Source organism: Microplitis mediator, chromosome 2 (assembly GCF_029852145.1).
Source record: "Microplitis mediator isolate UGA2020A chromosome 2, iyMicMedi2.1, whole genome shotgun sequence".
NCBI lineage: Eukaryota > Metazoa > Arthropoda > Insecta > Hymenoptera > Braconidae > Microplitis > Microplitis mediator.
The window spans coordinates 4,457,036-4,476,689 of NC_079970.1; the positions used below are offsets into that span (position 1 = coordinate 4,457,036).

Sequence of the window (19,654 nt, forward strand, 5' to 3'; positions counted from 1 at the left end):
CGTTTATTTTTCTGAGTGTGAGAAATCCCCTTAAGGGAGGAAAATAAAAGAATTCAAATTTATGTAGCATTCATAGAAGATAAAATTTCTGCGAGTTTTCTAGACCAAGTGAATTTACAAAATTTCCAACAAGTTCTTCATCTTGACTAAAATTTTTCAAATCCTTTAAATTCCTTAGAACAAAAATATTTTATATAAAATTAAAAAAAAGATGATACTGAAGTCAACCGACGTCTAATAATTTTTTAATTTTTTTTCAAAACGATAAACTATAAAAAAAAAATATTTGAAAAATGCACTTATAGTTTTTTTAATTTTCTACACGTGCATTTTTGGTTTGTTTTTTTTTGTAAAAAATTTGTTGAAAACAAATTTGAAAATTTGTAATTGTCTGCTAACTTCAGAGTCATTCAATATTAATAACACTATGAAATCAATTTGTCTATTTTTTAAGGGAGGAAAAGAAAAGAATTCAAATTTCAATAGTATTCATAGAAGATAAAATTTCTGCGAGTTTTCTAGACCAAGTCAATTTACAAAATTTCCAACAAGTTCATCATCTTGACTAAAATTTTTCAAATCCTTTAAATTCCTTAGAAAAAAAATATTTTCTATAAAATTAAGAAAAAGTAGACCATCGTCTTTCTACAAAATACTCGTAGGAATCAAAAGTTGGGATGCAAAATTAATATAAAAATTATTAACTCCACTGATCCAGGATGTAAAATTACGTTTTGTCACCCAGGATCCAGGATTACAAGTTCAGTAGAATTATCAAAAATTCAAAATCACCAGAGGCAGAGCATTGAGTGTAATTTTAAATTCCGTATTTTTTAAAATTTAAAGTTTTAATCGTGTCTAGATCCGACTAGGGTAACAGTACCAAATATTAACCAAGCTCCAATTAATGACTGGGTACCCAGACTCAATAATTTAAAAATTCCACAATTTAAAAATTTTAAAAACTCCAAGTACTCAGTCACTAATTGGAGCCTGCTCAATATTTGGTACCGTATTATAAATTAAAAACAAAAAATTTTATTCATCAGTTCATATAGCAAAAATATTTCTTGCTCCAAAAAATCATTTTTTCTGCCCATAAATTTTCATCCATTCAAATTTTCCTACACCATAAAAAAATGAAGTCATCCGTCTCCAACTTGATCCTTCCTCCCAAGCTCAACTTTAAATTACACCATCATTCAAAGGGATTAGATAATAAAACAAATAGGAAAGGACACGATAGTAAATAACAAAAAATGTATAAAATATAGATGGCATGATAGTAGACCGGCGAGTGTCGCGTGTTGCCACATCAGCATCGTGGCCCAAGCTTTGGTTCGGTAAATGCATATGTGTAGATTGCGCTCGCGTTCACCTTTTGTAATACGTGGTGTTGGTGGTGACGGAAAACGGGACAACTCGTGTGCACGAGTGAATAGGAACAGCAACGAGTAAAACCAACACAGTGACAGTGACCAGATCTACAGCCACTAGCCAGCAAGTAAAATTTAACTCCAACTCCAACAAAATCATCCAGTGCTACAAGAGTGTACATGTAGTGTTGCTTTATTTCAACATGCCAAATTATTCTTGAACAAAACTCATCCACGTATTCTTTTAATTAACAATAATAATATTATTATTATTATTTAAACAATCATATAACCTATTTTTACATTCAATTTATATTACATTGATATTTTAATACATAATTCAATTATTTTTTTAAATAATTATTCATATAAATCACCATGAGTAGCAACAGCACCACTGCTAGCAACGATACCAAACACGGCATCGTTAAATTGGTAATTATTTAACAAACGTTATTATTAATACCACATATATTTGTTATTATAAATATAAGTATAACATATTTATTTATTATTTATCAACTTGGTTCTTTTTTAAATTATTCGTTACTTCCACCAGCTGGATCACGAGTACGGGTATCAGACATATGGTTTTATTAATAACTTTTTTTTGCTTATTTTCAATTTTTTTTAATCATAATAATTATCATTATTTTAATTACAGTAATTTTCAAGCAATTCCTGAAAAAAAATTTTTTTTTTTGAGGTCATGACTGAGTAATTAAAAAGTTTAAAATAATTAATTAATTAAATTAAATATTATTCACTTTTGTTATTTGAATTCATTTAAAAAATTATTTTATTTTTCAAATAATATTTAGTAATATTAAGTCATACTTCCGAGTGCCACGTGCTCAATTGATGCGTTGTATATGTATATTTATATGTATATATATATATATATATACATATATATATTTATATTTAATGGGAGTACGTTGAACGTGATATTTTTTTAAATAAATAAAATGCTGACTAAATAAATACTCAGTTTGTTTACATTTTTTTAATACGGACATTTTTTTTAAAAATGAGTAAAGGAAATTTTTAAATTCAATGGATTTCTAATTATCTATTTATTTATTAGATTGTTTCTGGAGATACGATTACGATACGAGGACAACCTCGTGGGGGTCCACCTCCGGAGAAAACTATCGCTCTGTCTAATGTTACTGCTCCGAAATTGGGACGTCGAGGAGTTAACAAGTAAGATTCTTATATATTTTGGGTAGTAGTAATAATGAATGTATAAGATATTAAAATTTTTTTTTGTCGCAGTGGTGACGATATCAGAGACGAGCCATGGGCATGGGAAGCTAGAGAATTCTTACGTAAAAAATTAATTGCGCAAGAAGTTGTCTTTGCTGAGGAGAAAAATGTCAGTGCGACTAAAGTTTATGGTTCTGTTTGGATAGGAAAAGGTAATAATAATAATTATTATTGTCTGTTATAAATAAATATAGGGATAGTTTTAATTAATAGACTAATTATTTATTTAGATAAAAACACTGGAGAAAATGTAGCTGAGCTTTTAGTATCTGAAGGTCTAGCGACAGTAAAGCGCGACAATGTCCGTAACCCAAGTCCAGCTCAATTACGTCTGCAAGAGCTGGAAGATGCGGCGCGTTCTGCTGGTAAAGGAAAGTGGTCTGGAAGCCCAAGTTCTGAGCATATTCGAGATGTCAAATGGACCATTGAGAACCCACGTGCTATTGTTGATAAATACAATGGGAAACCAGTCAAAGCGATAATTGAGCACGTGCGTGACGGTTCAACTTACAAAGTATTTCTTTTGCCAGACTTTTATCACATAACTCTGATGCTATCGGGTATCCGTTGCCCGCAAATAAAAACAGAAGGCGAAGAACCGTTTGCCAAGCAAGCTCAGTTCTTTGTTGAGACGCGTATCCTGCAGCGAGACGTCGAAGTTATTCTTGAGGCAACAAACAATAACAATTTTGTTGGTACTATTTTACATCCAGCGGGTAACATTGCTGAGCATTTGTTACGCGAAGGCTTTGCTAAATGTGTCGACTGGACGATGAACTTCACCAAGTCCGGAGTTGACAAATTGTACATGGCCGAGAAAGCCGCCAAAGAACGGAAGCTTCACTTATGGCAGAACTGGCAACCAACAGCACCGCAGAAAGAGTACAACGCTGTGGTAGTCGAAATAACTAGCGCTGATTCAATGATAGTGAGGACGCAGAATGGCGAGAGTAAAAAAATATTTTTGAGCAGCATTCGTCCTCCTCAGCGTGAAAAGAAAGCTGGCGAAGACAAAAACGCTCCACGTTCAAAGGACTTTAGACCCCTTTATGATATTCCATTTATGTACGATGCCCGTGAATTTTTACGTAAGAAACTAATTCGCAAGCAAGTTAAAGTTATTGAAGATTACACGCAACCGGCTAAAGATCAGTACCCTGAAAAAATTTGCTGCACTGTTATGGTCGGAAAGGTAAATATCGCTGAGGCGATGGTGTCCAAGGGATTCGCAACTGTCGTGAGATACAAGCAGAACGACGACCAACGTCCGCTTCATTACAATGAACTGTTGGCCGCTGAAAGCAAAGCCGAGAAATCCCAGAACGGTTTGCACGCTAAGAAAGATACTGCTCCGCAAAGGATTATTGATCTATCGAATGACGCTGCCAAAGCCAAGTGTCACTTGTCTGCATTGAAAAGAACACGTGGTACCAAAGCCGTCGTTGAGTTTGTAACAAGTGGATCGCGTTTGAAACTATTTTTACCTAAGGAGCACTGTTTGATAACATTTTTACTCGCTGGAGTGAAAGCCCCACGTAGATCACGACCAAAACCTGGCGGCGGTATCATTGAAGGAGAAAAATACTCCGAAGAAGCGTTCAACTTCATGAAGGAACAGTGTTTCCAAAAGGACGTTGAAATCCAAGTCGACAACATGGAGTCCAAGGGAAGCGGTTTCATTGGATGGTTATTTGTCGAGGGTGTTAATATGTCTGTCGCTCTTGTCGAGGAAGGACTCGCAGAGGTGTCCAGTTTCAGCGAACACGGTGAGTACATCAAGTCACTCAAGGCCGCGGAGGAACGGGCAAAGGCAAAGAAACTCAACATCTGGGATCGACCTGAAGTCGAGGCCGAAGAGGAAGAAGTTAAAGAAGAAAAAGAAGTTGTCGAACGTAAAATAGAAACCCGCGAGGTCGTCGTCTCTGAAGTTACTGAAGATTTACACTTTTACGCTCAGTATGTCGACCAGAAAAGCCAAGTCGAAGGATTACTCACACGATTACGTCAAGAACTTGAAGAAAATCCTCCTCTACCGGGCGCATTCTCTCCAAAACGCGGAGACTTAGTCGCTGCCAAGTTTTCCGGCGACGGAGAATGGTACCGCGCTAAAGTTGAAAAAGTTGCCGGTTCTAACGTCAGTGTACTGTACGTTGATTACGGCAACCGCGAGGTTGTTAATGTGACGCAAGTTGCGCCTCTACCTGCTGAATATTCTAGCGACAAACCCTACGCTCATGAATTTGTTGCGGCTTACGTTGCTCTTCCTAAAGACGTTAGTATTTTTTTTAATTTTATTCTCTGTATGTTAAATAATTATTTTATTAAACAAATAAATTTTTAGGTCGATGATCAAAAAGCGGCAATCACGGCATTCCAAGAAGACATTGAGAATAAAACTTTGTTATTATCTATTGTTTACAAATCCTCTTCGGGTGTACTAGCAGCAACTTTAGTTGATCCTGTGACTAACGAAGATATTGTTAAAGCTCTTGTTAAAGATGGATATCTGCTTGTTAACAGAGAAAAAAGAGTTAACGTTAAACCTGTTAGTATTTTAATCAATATATTTATGGAATTCTCAGACAGTGCCCCCCACTTTTTAAAAATTTTTAGTGACTCAACTGTCATAAGCGCGTCAAAATTTTATCATTTGATTACAAAAATAATTAAAGCGTTAATTGAAAAAAATCAATTTCGCTGAGGTATAGATTTTAAAAAAAAAATTACATACAGTTGATATCAATTGGGAGTTGAATGAAATTTTGAAAATAAATTTCAGTAAAAACTTTTTTTAAAAAAAAAAAATTAATATTTGAAACAATGAATAAGAAATTTACTACATTCAAGTACGAAAACTTGAACTGTTTACTAAGAATGTATGAGGATGGATGCGGATAATCATGAATTTTCTTATCCATTTCTACGATTATTCCTCACTTTCCCACGTCAGAAATCGCAAATTGCAAATCTCAAATTCGGCTCCATTAAATTTTATAATTAGAATTTTCAAACTGTGTAGGAAATTCAAAATTAGTGCATATTTATGATCCTGGAGTTAACAGACAATAAATTTCGGATTTTTTTTCTGCAAATCGATTCCAAAAAAAAAAAAAAACTAAAAATATGCACATGTAGAAAATTTAAAAAACTAAAGGTGCAATTTTTTTTTTTAACTTATTATTGAACAAAATCCAAAAATTATTAAACGTCGGCTTCAGTATCATTGCATATTTATAAAAAGTGGGATGCGCTGTCTGAGAATGTCCCTAAATAAAATAAGTAAAGGCTTCAAATTTTTTTTACAAATAAAATAAAATTTTCAAATCTTAAATTATAGGAATATTTGGATGCTCAATCAGACGCCAAGAAACATCATCGCAACATCTGGCAGTACGGTGACATCACGACTGACGATCAAGAAAACGCGTGGAAGTAATTATGATACCGTGTTTGTTTAAAAATGAAATCACGGTATAAAATAATAATAATGATAATTAATAAATAAAATGTTATGCATAATGGGCGATGGATAATTGAAGATATTGGTCGTAAAAAAGCATAATACTGGGAAAAAGAAAAAGACGACATAATAATCACATTATTATTATTATTATTATTAATAATTAACTTTATATATATTTTAATAAGGAGTAAATGGCAATTATTGGTACTGCGAATTCTGCCGATTGTGATTTAACATAATTGCACAGCCGAATGATAACAATAAAAAATTGATAAATGATATAAAGAAAAAAAAATATTAAGAAAATAAGAAAATATGAATTATAAATTGTACATAATTAATAATCATGGTAACAAGAGAAAATTGTTGACACATATGACCCCCCAAGTCCCTCCTATTTTTTCAATTTACCTCCCAAAATAAGACTGTTCCATTGTTTAACAATTATTGAATATTATAATAATGCATTCCGCGTGTTTTTAAAATAAAAATTTATCAATCATTTCATTAAATTTATTTTTAAATTCATTAAAACATTTTACTTTTAATAAATTAAATTTTTATTTTATTGCATGGAATTTTTTTTAGCTGTAAAAAATAATCATTTTTTTTTTCTCGAAAACTGACACTCACTAGGGGGTCATTTAGCATCCAGATTTTAATTTCACTTAAAATATCCTTTTACTTTTATTTAAATAAACGCGCTGGATAAAATTTAAAAATAAATGTAAAAAAATATATAATAAAATATGTGCTCAAGATGACGCTGATTCATTTAAAAAAAAAAAGTGTACAATAGATTTAAACAAATCATTTAAAATTGTTAATTTTTTCCTCCGTTCTTTTACCTATCGACCATCAATAATTTCAGCTAATGGTCAAAATAAAAAAAAAAAACGTAATGAATTACTTGTAATTTAAGATTTTGTTTATTTAAATTTTAAAGTTCAAAGCCAATACTATTGATAGATAAAGTGGGAGGTCGGGTTTATAATTAAAAATAAGAGAAAAAAAATTGGGGAACATTAAAAAGTAATAGTGAGATCATTGTGACAAATTTTTTGATTATTTACAAATTAAATGAATTCTTATAAATGTTTATAGCTTAAGAAAAAATAAAAATAAATCATTTATGTACTCTTGGTATTTAAGTAAACGTATAGTAGTTAATAATTTAATAGTTATAATAATAACATATTATTATAATTATTATATTTCTTTAATTAAAAGTAGTTCTAATATTTTTTTTTAATAAATCTGTGTGTTGAAAAAAAAATATGTCAGGATTTAAATTTTACTATACCCATGTTACAATAAAAGATTTTAAAAAATCACAAAACTGTTGACAAAAAAAAGAAAAAAAATAAATATTTAACAATTTAATTAATAGTTGGTTTATTTATCCTATTTTAATTATTTTCGAGTACAATAATTTTTTAAAAAAAATTTATTATGGGAATGGATTTTTAAAAATTATTATAAAAAGTCAAAAAAAAAGTACAAAGATAAAATTTAATTAAAGTACTGGAAACTTGAGTTGTGAGTAATTGCTTTTGGTAACTGCTTTAATATCTTTTAATGCTATAGTAGAATTAATTATTTTATAATTAATTCAATAAATATTTATTAACTTATTAAGTATTTTTAATAAGCACAAGATTACATCTGTGAAATATTTTTTAAATTATTTAAGTAGACTATTTAATAATTTAAAAATTTTTAATATTTACGTAAATTATTTAAGAGATAAAATGGAGTTAATTAATATACTATTGTTTTAAAAAGAGAAACTGATAATTGTAATGCTATTTGAATTAATTGCTCATTAAAAATCTAATGAGTCATTAATTTTCATTCGATTAAATTACTTCACAACCCAGTTTAAAGAATTACATACTCGTACAGTCGAACTCCATTAACTCGAACGATTAGTTGACGGAGGAGAGGAAATTTCTTGGAATTTCCGAGTTAACGGATGACCCTTCTTCCTTACAAGGAAACTACAACGCATGCGCTCTTACATCTACATGAATGATATATAGATAAATATAGACAGACACATACAAATGTAGTATCGGGTGGGAGACAGCGTGGCTCGTAGTGGGGGTCAAGATTGAGGGGAAGTTCCGAGTTAATGGAGTTCGACTGTACTTTTATCAAGTTATGACTGGACATTATTTATGTCAAGTCAACTCTGTGCGAATATAATTATTTAAAATTTATTGGTCAGCAGATAAAACTGTATGTTTCAATATTGTGTCATCCCATGAGCAAGTTAATAATTCGTCTTGCAGCCACGCGAGACCACGGACGAAATCTTTGTGCCGGTCGTCTTGGTAAACTAGACTCAAATGTTTCGTCGGGTCCAGCACTTTAACAACCGTGTCATCGCAGCAACCAGCAAGCCAACTATTTCTAAAAAAAGTAAATCCATTTATAATCGCAACCAAATTTTTGTTTTAATCAATCAACTAATTAAATAAAATTAATTTCATACTTTTCAGGGTGATATTTAAGTCTATGAACTGGTCGCAGGAAGATTTGAGTCTCGCAGATTACATTGTCAGGAGAGCGAATGTCAATTAAAGTAACGCTTCCGCTTTGTGAACCAATGGCTACAATATTTTCGTTATTTTTATCCCAAGTTAATGCTGTCAAGCCGTTTCCTTCTTTTTTATGTAAACCTATCATGCAAATTTAAATAAAATTATTATTATTGGTATGGAAAATGGTGACTCCTCTTTACATCTGTCACTACTATTTCAATGTAAAAATATGAGATGTTTTTGTCCAAGACGTCACTTTTGAGATAAAATCAGAGGGAGCCATCGAAATGGTTATAAAATTTCATGATTAGAATAAGAGCACCAGTACCCAGCCCTAAACCAGTAGCCAGCCACCTCATGTTAAATTATATCTATACATATTTTGAGCCAATGTTAAAGTATATGACTGGCTGGCTACTGGTTAGGGACTGGGTACTGGTGCTCTTATCCTACATAAAAAATTTCTTGACAATTTTTTAAGTCTCGTAATTATAAAAAAATTATTTATAATTGTCTGTGACGTTTTTAGATATTGTGCCACCTCGTTATAAATTTACTACAGTAAAAATAAAAAAAATCATACATGTAGCAGGTTTTGATTGTCTCAAATCCCAAATAAATGCTTGACAATCCAACGAAGTTGAACCAAATATCCAATCATTCTTAGGCATTACATCAACGCAAGTTATTGAATTAGTATGCGCATTTAAAAATGAATATTCAGCTAACAGATCAGATATTTGCCATACTTTTATACTGTAAGAAAATAATAAATAATAGTATTTATTGGTTATATATTATGATAAATAAAATATATTACCAGCAGTCCATTGAACTCGTAACGAAATGAGTTTTATTATCAAAAACAGCCAAGGAAGTAATACTGTCATCGTGCTGGCATACGTAACCAGAGCACTGTAGTACAGGAGCAAGAGTTTCAGGAGCTTTGACGACTTCAAGTACCTGCAGAACGCCGCTGTCTTCGGCAATCAAAAATTTATAATTATCTAAAAAAACAGCGTCACAGACACCGCTCTCTGTTCTCGTGACAGCGTACGCGTCATTTTTGTCGTAATTCGTCGGGCCATTGAAATACCAAACGGTTCCGCTCCAGTAGCGATCTGTCAAACTACTGGCGCCGACGATGGTTTTGTCATCTAGATTAAAAAATATTATTTTGTATATTCAGAACTTTGCGGTAAAAATGTTTAGGGAGAACAGTTGGCTCAGGAAATAATAGAAGCGTTAAGTGAAGAGCCGGTGAAGGCAATTGTGAAATATCCTAGGGAGTATGAGCAACAGTTGTACCGTCAACTGATCCCAACAATTTTATAACACAAGTGATCCCACCGACATCTGATCCCATTGACATTCGGTTGAAAATGATCAAGGTTTTGAAGATGATGATAATGAAGGCTATGAAAATCTTGATGAATTAGAAGATTAGTTGTCAGTTTGATCTAGTCTGTGGGATCAGTTATCTGGGATCAGTTATCATGGAACCTGAGCAACAAATGATAAAAAAAATGAGAAAAAAAAGAAACCAAAAATTAAACTACTAGGAAGATAAATAAATTAATGTTTAAAAATATGTAGTCTATAAAAACTCTAACCCTGAAGTTAGCACACAATTAACAATTTTCGGATTTTTTTTTTTCACTAATTGATTATAAAAAAAACTACAGGCGCAAATTTTTAGTATCATGAATGTAGCAGACATCAGACAAATTTAAAATTATAAATAAATAAAGTAAACAATTAAAAAAATAATATTTACAAAAAATGCACTTATTAATTTCAAAATTTTTGAAATGCGCATTTTTTAAAAATTTTATTTTATTAATTATTTACTCTGTTTATTAATAATTTTAAATTTGTCTGATGTCTGCTACATTCACACTCATAAATTTTTTAATATTTTTACTTTATAATTCATCACTGAAAAAAATCAAAAAATTATTAGACGTCGGCTAACTTCAGTCGTACAGTGAAGGAAATAAATAAATATAATATTATAAAAGTTTAAGTAAAATCTAAAATAACCTAACCCATACCATTTACTGCTATAAATTGTATATGTTTGTCCGGAACAGGTGGTCTATCAGCAGCTGTCATATTTCTATAAATATCAGCATTGGTATTCGGGTGAGGATAATAATCACTGTTACTCATTGTCGCTAATAAATAATAAATGTAATTATAATTATTTCAAAACTAATATCACGTCAACAGATACAAATATCGCTTAGCAACTCCTGCTAGCAGATCTTAAAATCAAATGAAGAACACGTGCTTCGTGCTTTGTCCAGCATAATGCTGCCAGCAAAGTGCTCCTATTGGTCCATCATTCAAATTCTTTGTTATTGTCATCCAATCATCATCTTCTTTTACAAAAAACCTCAAATTAACCAGACAATTTATCACCAATCAGTCAACTCTCTACCACCAACTTTTTAAGACACTGAAGTTAGCCGCCGTTTAACTTTCGAATTTTTAAAAAAACGATAATCATAAAAAAACAAATATTCAAAAAATTGCTCCTACAGCTTTTTTAATTTTCTACATGCGAATTTTTTTTTTTTTTTTTTAATTGATCAATTTAAAAAAAAAACCGAAAATTTTTATGATCCTGAAGTTAGCAGACAATTGAAAATTTTTTGATTTTTTTTTTTGAACAATTAAATTTAAAGAAAAAAAAAACTAAAAATATGCACATGAAGAAAATTTAAAAGACTACAAGTGCAATTTTTTTAAATATTTTTTTTTTCATAATTTATCGGCTTAAAAAAAATTCAAAAACTATGAGACATCGGCTAGTTTCAGTATCATAAATTTTTACGAGTGTGAATGTGGCAGACATCAGATAAATTTAAAATTATTAATAAAATAAAATTTAAAAAAAATGCGCGTTTAAAAAATTTCAAAATTAATAAGTGCATTTTTTAAAATATTATTTTTAAAATTATTTCCGTTATTTATTTATAATTTTAAATTTGTCTGATGTCTGCTACATTTACACTCGTAAATTATGATGCTGAAGTTAACAGATAATTTTTGGATCTTCATTTTCAAAAAGTCGATTACAAAAAAAAATAAAATAAAAAAATGCACATGTAGAAAATTTAACGAACTGTAAGTGCAATTTTTTTGAATATTTTTTTTTTATGATTTGTCAAATTAAAAAAAATCTAAAAACTATCAGACGTCGGCTAACTTCAGTATCATTCGAAAAATGATTCAATTGTCTGCCAACTTCAGGGTCATGACTTAAAAATTTTGTTATTTCAAAATAATTACTTATCAGTTAATAATTATCAATTAAAAAATAAATATTAGCTCTTCAATATCCGAGGTAATTAATCCGAGTATTATAATTATTATAATAAAAAAAATAATAATAAATTTGAAGGTTATCAGAAAACAAAAAATCGGTCTGTCAGTTGACCCTGCGGGCCAGCCCCAAAACTTCCCGCTGTTTTCGAGCTCGTTGAGCTCGAAAACATTATTGTGAATATATTTTCGAGCTCTTCGAGCTCGCAATTACTTTTGTATGCCATTGTTTTGTAAAAAACCATTTTTTAGCATTTCTTTCTTCCACGATATCTCGCGAACGAATTAACCGATTTTGATGGTTGAGGTGGCAATCGACGCGTTTTATCAAGTTCTAAAGCTGGTCGAATTTTGAAATTGATTTATTCAGCCGTTTTTGAGAAATTTCAAAAAAACCAAGGAAAAAATTTTTTTTGAATTCTTTCGTCAACGGTTTCTTTTGAACGAATGAACCGATTTTGATGGTTGAGGTGGCATTCGACGCGGCTTATAGAGTTTTAGAGCTGATTAGATTTTGGAATAAATCCATCGAGCAAATTAAAAGTTATCCAAATAAAACATTTTCGAAAAAATTTTATTTTTGAAATATCTCTGAACGCACCCTACCGATTAAGTTCAAATTTCTACGGCCTCAACACATTAACAAGCCGCGTCGAATGACACCTCAACGATCAAAATCGGTTCATCCGTTCAAGAGTTATGAATATTTACATACATACATACGTACGTACGTACGTACACACATACATACACTCGGACATCATCGTGAAATTAGTCAGGATAGCTTCCTAGGACCTCGAAACGTCGACATCTGATGGAAATTCGATTTTCGTAAATCGGACCGAAACCAATAACTTCCCGAATTTTTGAAAATTTACAATTTTCTTAGCGGGAAGTTAAAAAAGTGTCAGCGTTAAAATATAAAAATATATGATTTTATGAATGAAAGTATAAAAAATATATTAATTAAAGTATTTGTGATAAAAAAAATATACGATTTAAGTAGTTTATATATTTAAACACGTATATATAACATATATTTAAATAAAAAAAGAGTAGTTGGTATGACTAGAGTTGTAATGGCGTACAGTGACGTAACTCGTACACATACGTTCAGTCTGTTAATTTCCGTAATGACGCATGCGTATTTTGTATTACATACATTTTCGTGTGTGAAGGCTGAAACTTAACGAAAGCAGAGAATTAGTTTTAACGGAATCGTTGGACAAAATAATTAAGTGCGAGTGTTTTATTTATAACAAATACTTATTAATATATATATTATTTATGACATTTATTCCACAGTAGTAATAATATAATATTAATTACAAGGTATAATATCAGCATAGATATATATAACAGTAATTTGTATGTAATATTAAGAAAAGTAATTTGGAAGTGTCAATAAAACCAGCAGACACCAGAACAGGAAAAAAATAAATCCACAAAATATTCACACGCGGTATATCTATATATTTATATTCACATAGGTATTATACATATGTAAAGCTCAGTATATATGTAAATAAAAAGTCTATATATATATGTACATGTATTATAAGTATAGGTACATGTATATGTATATATAGATAAATATTGTAAGACATTGAAGATCGTACTGGTGATTCACGAGAAATAAACTTTTATATTTTTATATTTTTTCAAAGACTTTCAAGAAAATGACCAAGCCGGAGCAAGTTTTGACTATCGAACCCCAGGGTGAACTTCGATTCCGTGGTATGAATTTTTCAATAAACTTTTTTTTTTAATTTCATATTTATTTAAGATTAAAATTACGGCATCAACTATTGTCGATAAGCTGATGGTCATGATGCGAAAAAAATGTGTCATGGCGATTTATTAGAATTTTCTTATCCTATTGTATTTTAATTATTCGTTATTTCCCTTAATATCGATAGTAATATTTCAAATATTTATTATTATTGTTATTAGTGATTTATTATTATTTTTTATTTTCAAACATCCGAATGTTTATGACTTTTTAGCGGTTAATTTTTTTTGTCAAACCGGTAATTTATTTATTGGATACGTGACTCTGCATATGTTCAATTGTTATAATAATAATTATTATTATTATTGTTATTAGTAAATTTTTATTTTATATATTTATTATATGTTTTAATGATTAGTCTATTAAATAAAATATCTATTTATAATATGGTAATTTTATTTAATAGATTTATTGGAACTCGTTTGATGAAAAATATCGATTATAATATCAGTTAAATTGATCATTTATATTTAGAAGTTAGAAATTTATTGATATTAGATGTGCTAGATATAATCTAGGTTTCGTTAATTATTAATAAGGCGTTGATAATACGATTAAATTTATAAGTTTATTATCTAAATTCCTTATTAATTAATTTGTTTATCATTATAATTATAAATGTTAATTAAATAATTCCAAGTACTGGCACTACTCCAAAAAGTTTAAATATAAAATTTATTATAAGTGAATGTAGCAGACGTTAGACATTGTAAATTTTAAGTAAATAAATAAATAAATTCAATTTTAAAAAATGCGCGTACTGATTTTCTATTTATGCAAATTCGCGTTTTTTAATTTTTATTCCACTTACATTTTATTTATTTACGCAAAAATTTAAAAGTTGCCGCTTGTCAGTTACATTCACACTCATGTAAATGAAGCAGATATGAGACCATTTATAAATTTCACATGAATTTTAAAAAACGCGCGTACTAATTTTTGAATTTTCTAGTTTTTTTTTCTATTTACATTTTAGTTGTTAATTCAAAAATTAAAAAATTTCAAATTGTCAGCTACGCTCATACTCAATGAGTGCAAATGTAGCAGACATCAGACAAATTTAAAATTATAAATAAATAGAGTAACTAATTTTTAAAATAAAATTTTTAAAAATGCATGTACTGAATTTTTAATTTTTTAAACATGCATTTTTTTATTATGATCCTGAAGTTAGCAGACAATTCAAAATATTTGGATTTTTTTTTTGAACAATTAAATTTGAAGAAAAAAAAAACTAAAAATATGCACATGTAGAAAATTTAAAAAACTACAGGTGCAATTTTTTCAAATATTTTTTTTCTTCTGGTTTATCGTCTAAAAAAAAATCAAAAAATTATTAGACGTCTGCTAACTTCAGTATCATTTTTTATTTTTATTAATTATTTGAAAGTTTTAAAAATTGTCAAATGTCCGCTAACTTTACTATCATTCATTCTCACTCATAAACTTATTATATATATTTATATAGATTATTAATATTTATTTATTTACTGTTTTTGTAGGCCCATTTACAGGTTCACCAGTCACTTCATACATAAAATTAATAAACCCAACAAATCAAAAAGTATATTTTAAAATAAAGACTACGGCTCCAAAGAGATACTGCGTAAGACCCAACAGTGGTATACTTAAAGCTAAAGAAGTTACTGAAATAGCAGGTTTTTATATTTTTTTATATATATTTTACATATAAATAACAATAACATTTTTTTAAAAACGAAATTGCACCTGTAGCTTTTTAAATTTTCTACGTGCATATTTTTAGTTTTTTAAATTAAATCGTAGAAAAAAATTTTAAAATTTTTAATTGTCTGCTAACTTGACGACCATAAATAATAATTTTATTTTTAGTTTGTTTACAACCGTACGAGTTTGATCCAACTGAAAAAAATAAACACAAGTTTATGGTACAAACAGTTATAGCACAAGAGGGTGATAATGACGACTGTGCCCACGATGTGGTAAATATTTATTTATATACTTGTATGTTTGTACAAATATGTCAACAACCATTAAGTAGATCCTATTAAATTGATTTTATTTTAAATGTCAACAGTGGAAAGACATCAATGAAGATTTGGTAATGGAGTATAAATTAAAATGCGTATTTGAGAATCCAGTTAGCAGCAACACATCAGGAAAAGTTACCGCAGCTCCAGCTCAGTCGAAAACTGAGTCCAGTACAGTTAATGGAAAAAATAAAGCCACTGGTGACGGAGCTAAACTGACTGATAAAGTAAACTATTATTTTATTTTTATATTTACAATACTTATTATTAGCTTTTGAGTTCTTAATCGATAAAGTAAATGAAGTAAACAAACTAAAGCGCGTTAAATGTTACGTTATTTTTATATAATAATAATAATTATTATTTTATTTTAGCAACTGATTGAGTATGAAGAAAAATTAATGAAAGCTGCTGCAGAAGTTAATCATTTGAGGGTAGAAGAAAGTAATTTGAGGCAGGAATGTCTTCAGCTCAAGGTAATTTATTTATTTATTTATTTATTTATGTGTATAATAAATTATTAAAATTATAAATTATTGTTATATATTTGTAATAAAAATAGGAAGAACTATTGAGATACCGAAATATGGAAAAAGGTGGAAATATAACGTCAGGACGAATGACATCTGGTTCACTAGAACGTAGCAATCCACAATTGAATATGACACCTACCCTTGCAATTGCAGCGGTTGTTATAATGATAGTCGGTTATTTTCTTGGGAAATTAATCTGAGCAGTTGTTTTGCCCAACGTGTATACATCAGCGCACCTCTTATCCCAAATATATTTTACTGAGCCTTCTCTCCTTTCTTTGTCTTAACTGTCACTCAATGCCATTATCAATCGCAATAATTATTTTTAGTTTATTCTTATAAAAAAAAAAAAAAAAAACATATTTTTATTATTACTTATACAATCCATAGAGCAACAAAAATTATAAATTTTAGTTGTTTCTATTCGAGTTTAAATTAAAATTTATTTTTTAATACCAGACTTTTTTTTTCTTTTTTTTTCAATTCATTTAATTATTTATTTTTATTTTCATTAACAAACGGTAGGAAGAGAAGGAATCTTATTGGAGTTTGATTTTTTTTTGTATTCACTGTAGAAATAAATAAAAAAAAACGTCGCTTAGGATCAAAGTTTTAAAATATATAAATAAAAATATATTTAAAGTGAGAGGAAATGAAAAAAATAAAATTGATAACTTGCGCTTCTCATAAATTTAAAAATTATTATTAAAATATATAATAAAGTGAAGAAAAAAAAATAATAATAATAAAAGTACATGTCGGCAATTTGATAAGTTAAATATGTTGATATGATTATTGTTGATATTTCGACTTGATCTATACTATTATTATTAATTAGTTAATTAATATTCGTGTCCGAAAGATTAACGCATGTTTATAATACGTGTTGATATTTAAAGGATCTGATAACTGAGGCCCAACTTAATAATTATTATTATTTTTTTTTTATTGATTAATTAAACAGTGTATATAAAATAATTATGTTTGATCAGCTGAACAACAGAAGACAGTTAATTTAAATAATAATGATAATAATTTTTTGACAGAACTAAAGGTGGAAATTGTCAGTATAATTAATAAAAAATAGCTTTGGTTAATTTAGTAATAAAATAAATAAATGTTAAAATTTAAATCCGATAGACACTTGATTGATTTTTTTAATGCCGAATTATTGGTTACTATTTAATTTACTAAACAAAAAAAAAATTACACAGTAAATTATTATTTGATGCTCTAAATTAACAAGATATGTAATTATTATTATTTATTTTTTGTTTATCTAATAAATCACTAAGAGTATTTGGAATGATATAAGATATATATGTACATCTAGTTACGTTTATAAATTAATTGCTTTGCATGTTTGAATTTATTAATTAATTTTTTTATATTTATTAGATTTAATTGTGTAATTTTTATTTTAATTAATGATCCTAAAGTTAGCAGACAATTAACAATTTTTGTATTTTTTTTTTTTACGAATCAATGACAAAAAAAATGTAAATGTAGCAGACATGAGATTAATTTTAATTAACAAATAAATTAATTAATCAATTGAAAATTTAAAAATAAAAAAAATGCACATACTGATTTTTAAATTTTATAAATGTGTATTTTTTTAATTTTTAAAATTTTGAAAATTTAGTCGTCAGCTACGTTCACAAAAAAAAAGAAACTAAAAAAATGCATACGTAGAAACTCAAAAAAACCATGGGTGCAATTTTTTCAAATAATTTTTTTTTAAAATCTATTGGTTTGAAAAAAATCCAAAAATTATTAGTCGGCTAACTTCAGTATCATTTTAATTAATTAGTTGTTATTGTTAATAATTTATTATAATTTTTATTTATATCCAATTAATTTTAATAAATTATTAACAAAATTATCTGGACATTTATATTATGGCGGTAGTTTTTTGTTTTTTTAATTTTTTTATTACTAACATTGGGATGAGTTTATTTAAAATTATTTGCTGATCCGCTTGTTTCTTCCAACTAGTCTTAATAGCTAATTAATTAATAAATAAATAACTTAGTATGGGTTTTATTATTTTAAAAAAGAATATTATTTAGCTTACAAAGTAAAAATTCATTGTACACTAGAAAAATAATTAATGTCAAGCACGTCATTACTAACTCATGATTAATTCAAAAGTCAAGTTTTTATACCTTACAGTCTCAATAATAATGATAATTATAATTCATAAATATATAAAATAAGACTAGACGTTTTGAAATAATTATAAATAAGTCTGTTATTTAAATTTATTTGGTAATGTCAAGTAAAATCACTTGATACTGAAGTCAGTCGACGTTTAATAATTTTTTATTTTTTTCAAAACAATAAATTATTAAAAAAAAAAATTGCTCCTGCAGTTTTTTAAATTTTCTACATGTGATAATTTTTTGGAATCGATTTGTTGAAAAAAAATCAATGACAAAAAAAAACTAAAAATATGCACATGTAGAAAATTCAAAAAACTACAGGTGCAAATTTTCCAAATATTTTTTTTAGAATTTATCGTTTTGAAAAAAATTCAAAAATTATTAGACGTCGGCTAACTTTAGTTTCATATCACAATCACTTACACATATGAAATAAACTTTAATTAAAATCACTCACTAGCTTTCATTCGTGATAAAAAAAATATATCGGGCGTGTTTTTAGCTAATCAAGTATACAAAAAAATGATAAATATTAAAAAGCATCGATTGACTTTTTATTATAAATGTGTAAATAAGTCAAGTAAATATTTGTGGAATTATTATTAAAAAAAAAAAATAATGACAGTAAATAAATAAATAAAACAGTAATAGTTTATTGTTAGATATATATGTGTATTGAAGATTCAACAACGAGATACAGTGAACAATATATTATTGTACGACATTGGAAGCAAGAACAAATTGCACTATAATTTAGCGAACTGTATGCACACTGGAAATTGACAAGAAAATAATAACGATAATAATAATAAATAAAAATAATTGTCTAGGAGTAATTACTAGCTTGGCAAAGGATCTTAGAGTGGTGTTATCATTATCACATTTTTGATTACTATATATAAGCGAGTTACAATGTTATTTATTAAAGAAATAAGTATTCAATAAAATTTATTATTTATAAATACAAATAATTGTACGATAGTTAATGATAATCACCAGCGACAAATTAATTTATGTAAGACGTATTTTAATTATTATTAGCAAACTGTGTTGCGTTAGAGGCACAAGGTTTTTATACGCGAATCGAGGTCATACCCGCAGGACTCTATGACGTCAGATCTTGAATCAGATCGAAGAATTGCCTCGTTCAAGTTGTTACATTTCTAGTGGT

The 19,654-nt window shown here is 28.3% G+C and overlaps 3 protein-coding genes across 5 annotated transcripts; 2 read left to right on the plus strand and 1 right to left on the minus strand.

Annotated features, from left to right (window-relative positions):
- Positions 1-1,442: 1,442 nt before the first annotated feature.
- Positions 1,443-6,620, plus strand: LOC130678670 (staphylococcal nuclease domain-containing protein 1). The gene is made up of 6 exons (XM_057486039.1): positions 1,443-1,811; positions 2,464-2,582; positions 2,655-2,797; positions 2,876-4,917; positions 4,987-5,190; positions 5,983-6,620. The coding sequence occupies exons 1-6, from the start codon at positions 1,755-1,757 to the stop codon at positions 6,079-6,081; spliced, it is 2,664 nt and encodes an 887-aa protein (XP_057342022.1). The 5' UTR covers positions 1,443-1,754; the 3' UTR covers positions 6,082-6,620.
- A 1,707-nt stretch (positions 6,621-8,327) lies between these two features.
- Positions 8,328-11,088, minus strand: LOC130678671 (methylosome protein 50-like). The gene is made up of 5 exons (XM_057486040.1): positions 10,709-11,088; positions 9,475-9,811; positions 9,238-9,410; positions 8,606-8,792; positions 8,328-8,523 (listed from the first exon to the last, which is right to left on the minus strand). The coding sequence occupies exons 1-5, from the start codon at positions 10,824-10,826 to the stop codon at positions 8,328-8,330; spliced, it is 1,011 nt and encodes a 336-aa protein (XP_057342023.1). The 5' UTR covers positions 10,827-11,088.
- Positions 11,089-13,128: 2,040 nt separating this feature from the next.
- Positions 13,129-19,303, plus strand: LOC130663258 (vesicle-associated membrane protein-associated protein B). 3 transcript variants are annotated; one of them, XM_057462379.1, is made up of 7 exons: positions 13,129-13,316; positions 13,652-13,721; positions 15,279-15,434; positions 15,628-15,737; positions 15,833-16,012; positions 16,160-16,261; positions 16,348-19,303. In XM_057462379.1, exons 2-7 carry the CDS (start codon positions 13,664-13,666, stop codon positions 16,516-16,518), a joined length of 777 nt encoding a protein of 258 aa, XP_057318362.1. In that variant the 5' UTR covers positions 13,129-13,316; positions 13,652-13,663; the 3' UTR covers positions 16,519-19,303. The 3 variants fall into 3 exon arrangements, with proteins under 3 accessions (XP_057318362.1, XP_057318360.1, XP_057318361.1); XM_057462377.1 differs by having other exon boundaries at positions 13,130-13,474; XM_057462378.1 differs by having other exon boundaries at positions 13,130-13,446.
- Positions 19,304-19,654: the final 351 nt, after the last annotated feature.

Bases quoted from the DNA above. Each gene is read 5' to 3' on its own strand.
- LOC130663258 (XM_057462379.1), top strand. From the start codon at position 13,664: ATGACCAAGCCGGAGCAAGTTTTGACTATCGAACCCCAGGGTGAACTT. The intron at 15,435-15,627 runs GTTTTTATATTT...TTTTATTTTTAG, and splicing joins AGAAGTTACTGAAATAGCAG to TTTGTTTACAACCGTACGAG. The intron at 16,262-16,347 runs GTAATTTATTTA...TAATAAAAATAG, and splicing joins AGGAATGTCTTCAGCTCAAG to GAAGAACTATTGAGATACCG.
- LOC130678671 (XM_057486040.1), bottom strand. From the start codon at position 10,826: ATGAGTAACAGTGATTATTATCCTCACCCGAATACCAATGCTGATATT. The intron at 9,812-10,708 runs GTATGGGTTAGG...TTTTTAATCTAG, and splicing joins ACAATTTATAGCAGTAAATG to ATGACAAAACCATCGTCGGC. The intron at 8,524-8,605 runs GTATGAAATTAA...TACTTTTTTTAG, and splicing joins CTTAAATATCACCCTGAAAA to AAATAGTTGGCTTGCTGGTT.
- LOC130678670 (XM_057486039.1), top strand. From the start codon at position 1,755: ATGAGTAGCAACAGCACCACTGCTAGCAACGATACCAAACACGGCATC. The intron at 2,798-2,875 runs GTAATAATAATA...TTATTTATTTAG, and splicing joins TTCTGTTTGGATAGGAAAAG to ATAAAAACACTGGAGAAAAT. The intron at 4,918-4,986 runs GTTAGTATTTTT...ATAAATTTTTAG, and splicing joins ACGTTGCTCTTCCTAAAGAC to GTCGATGATCAAAAAGCGGC.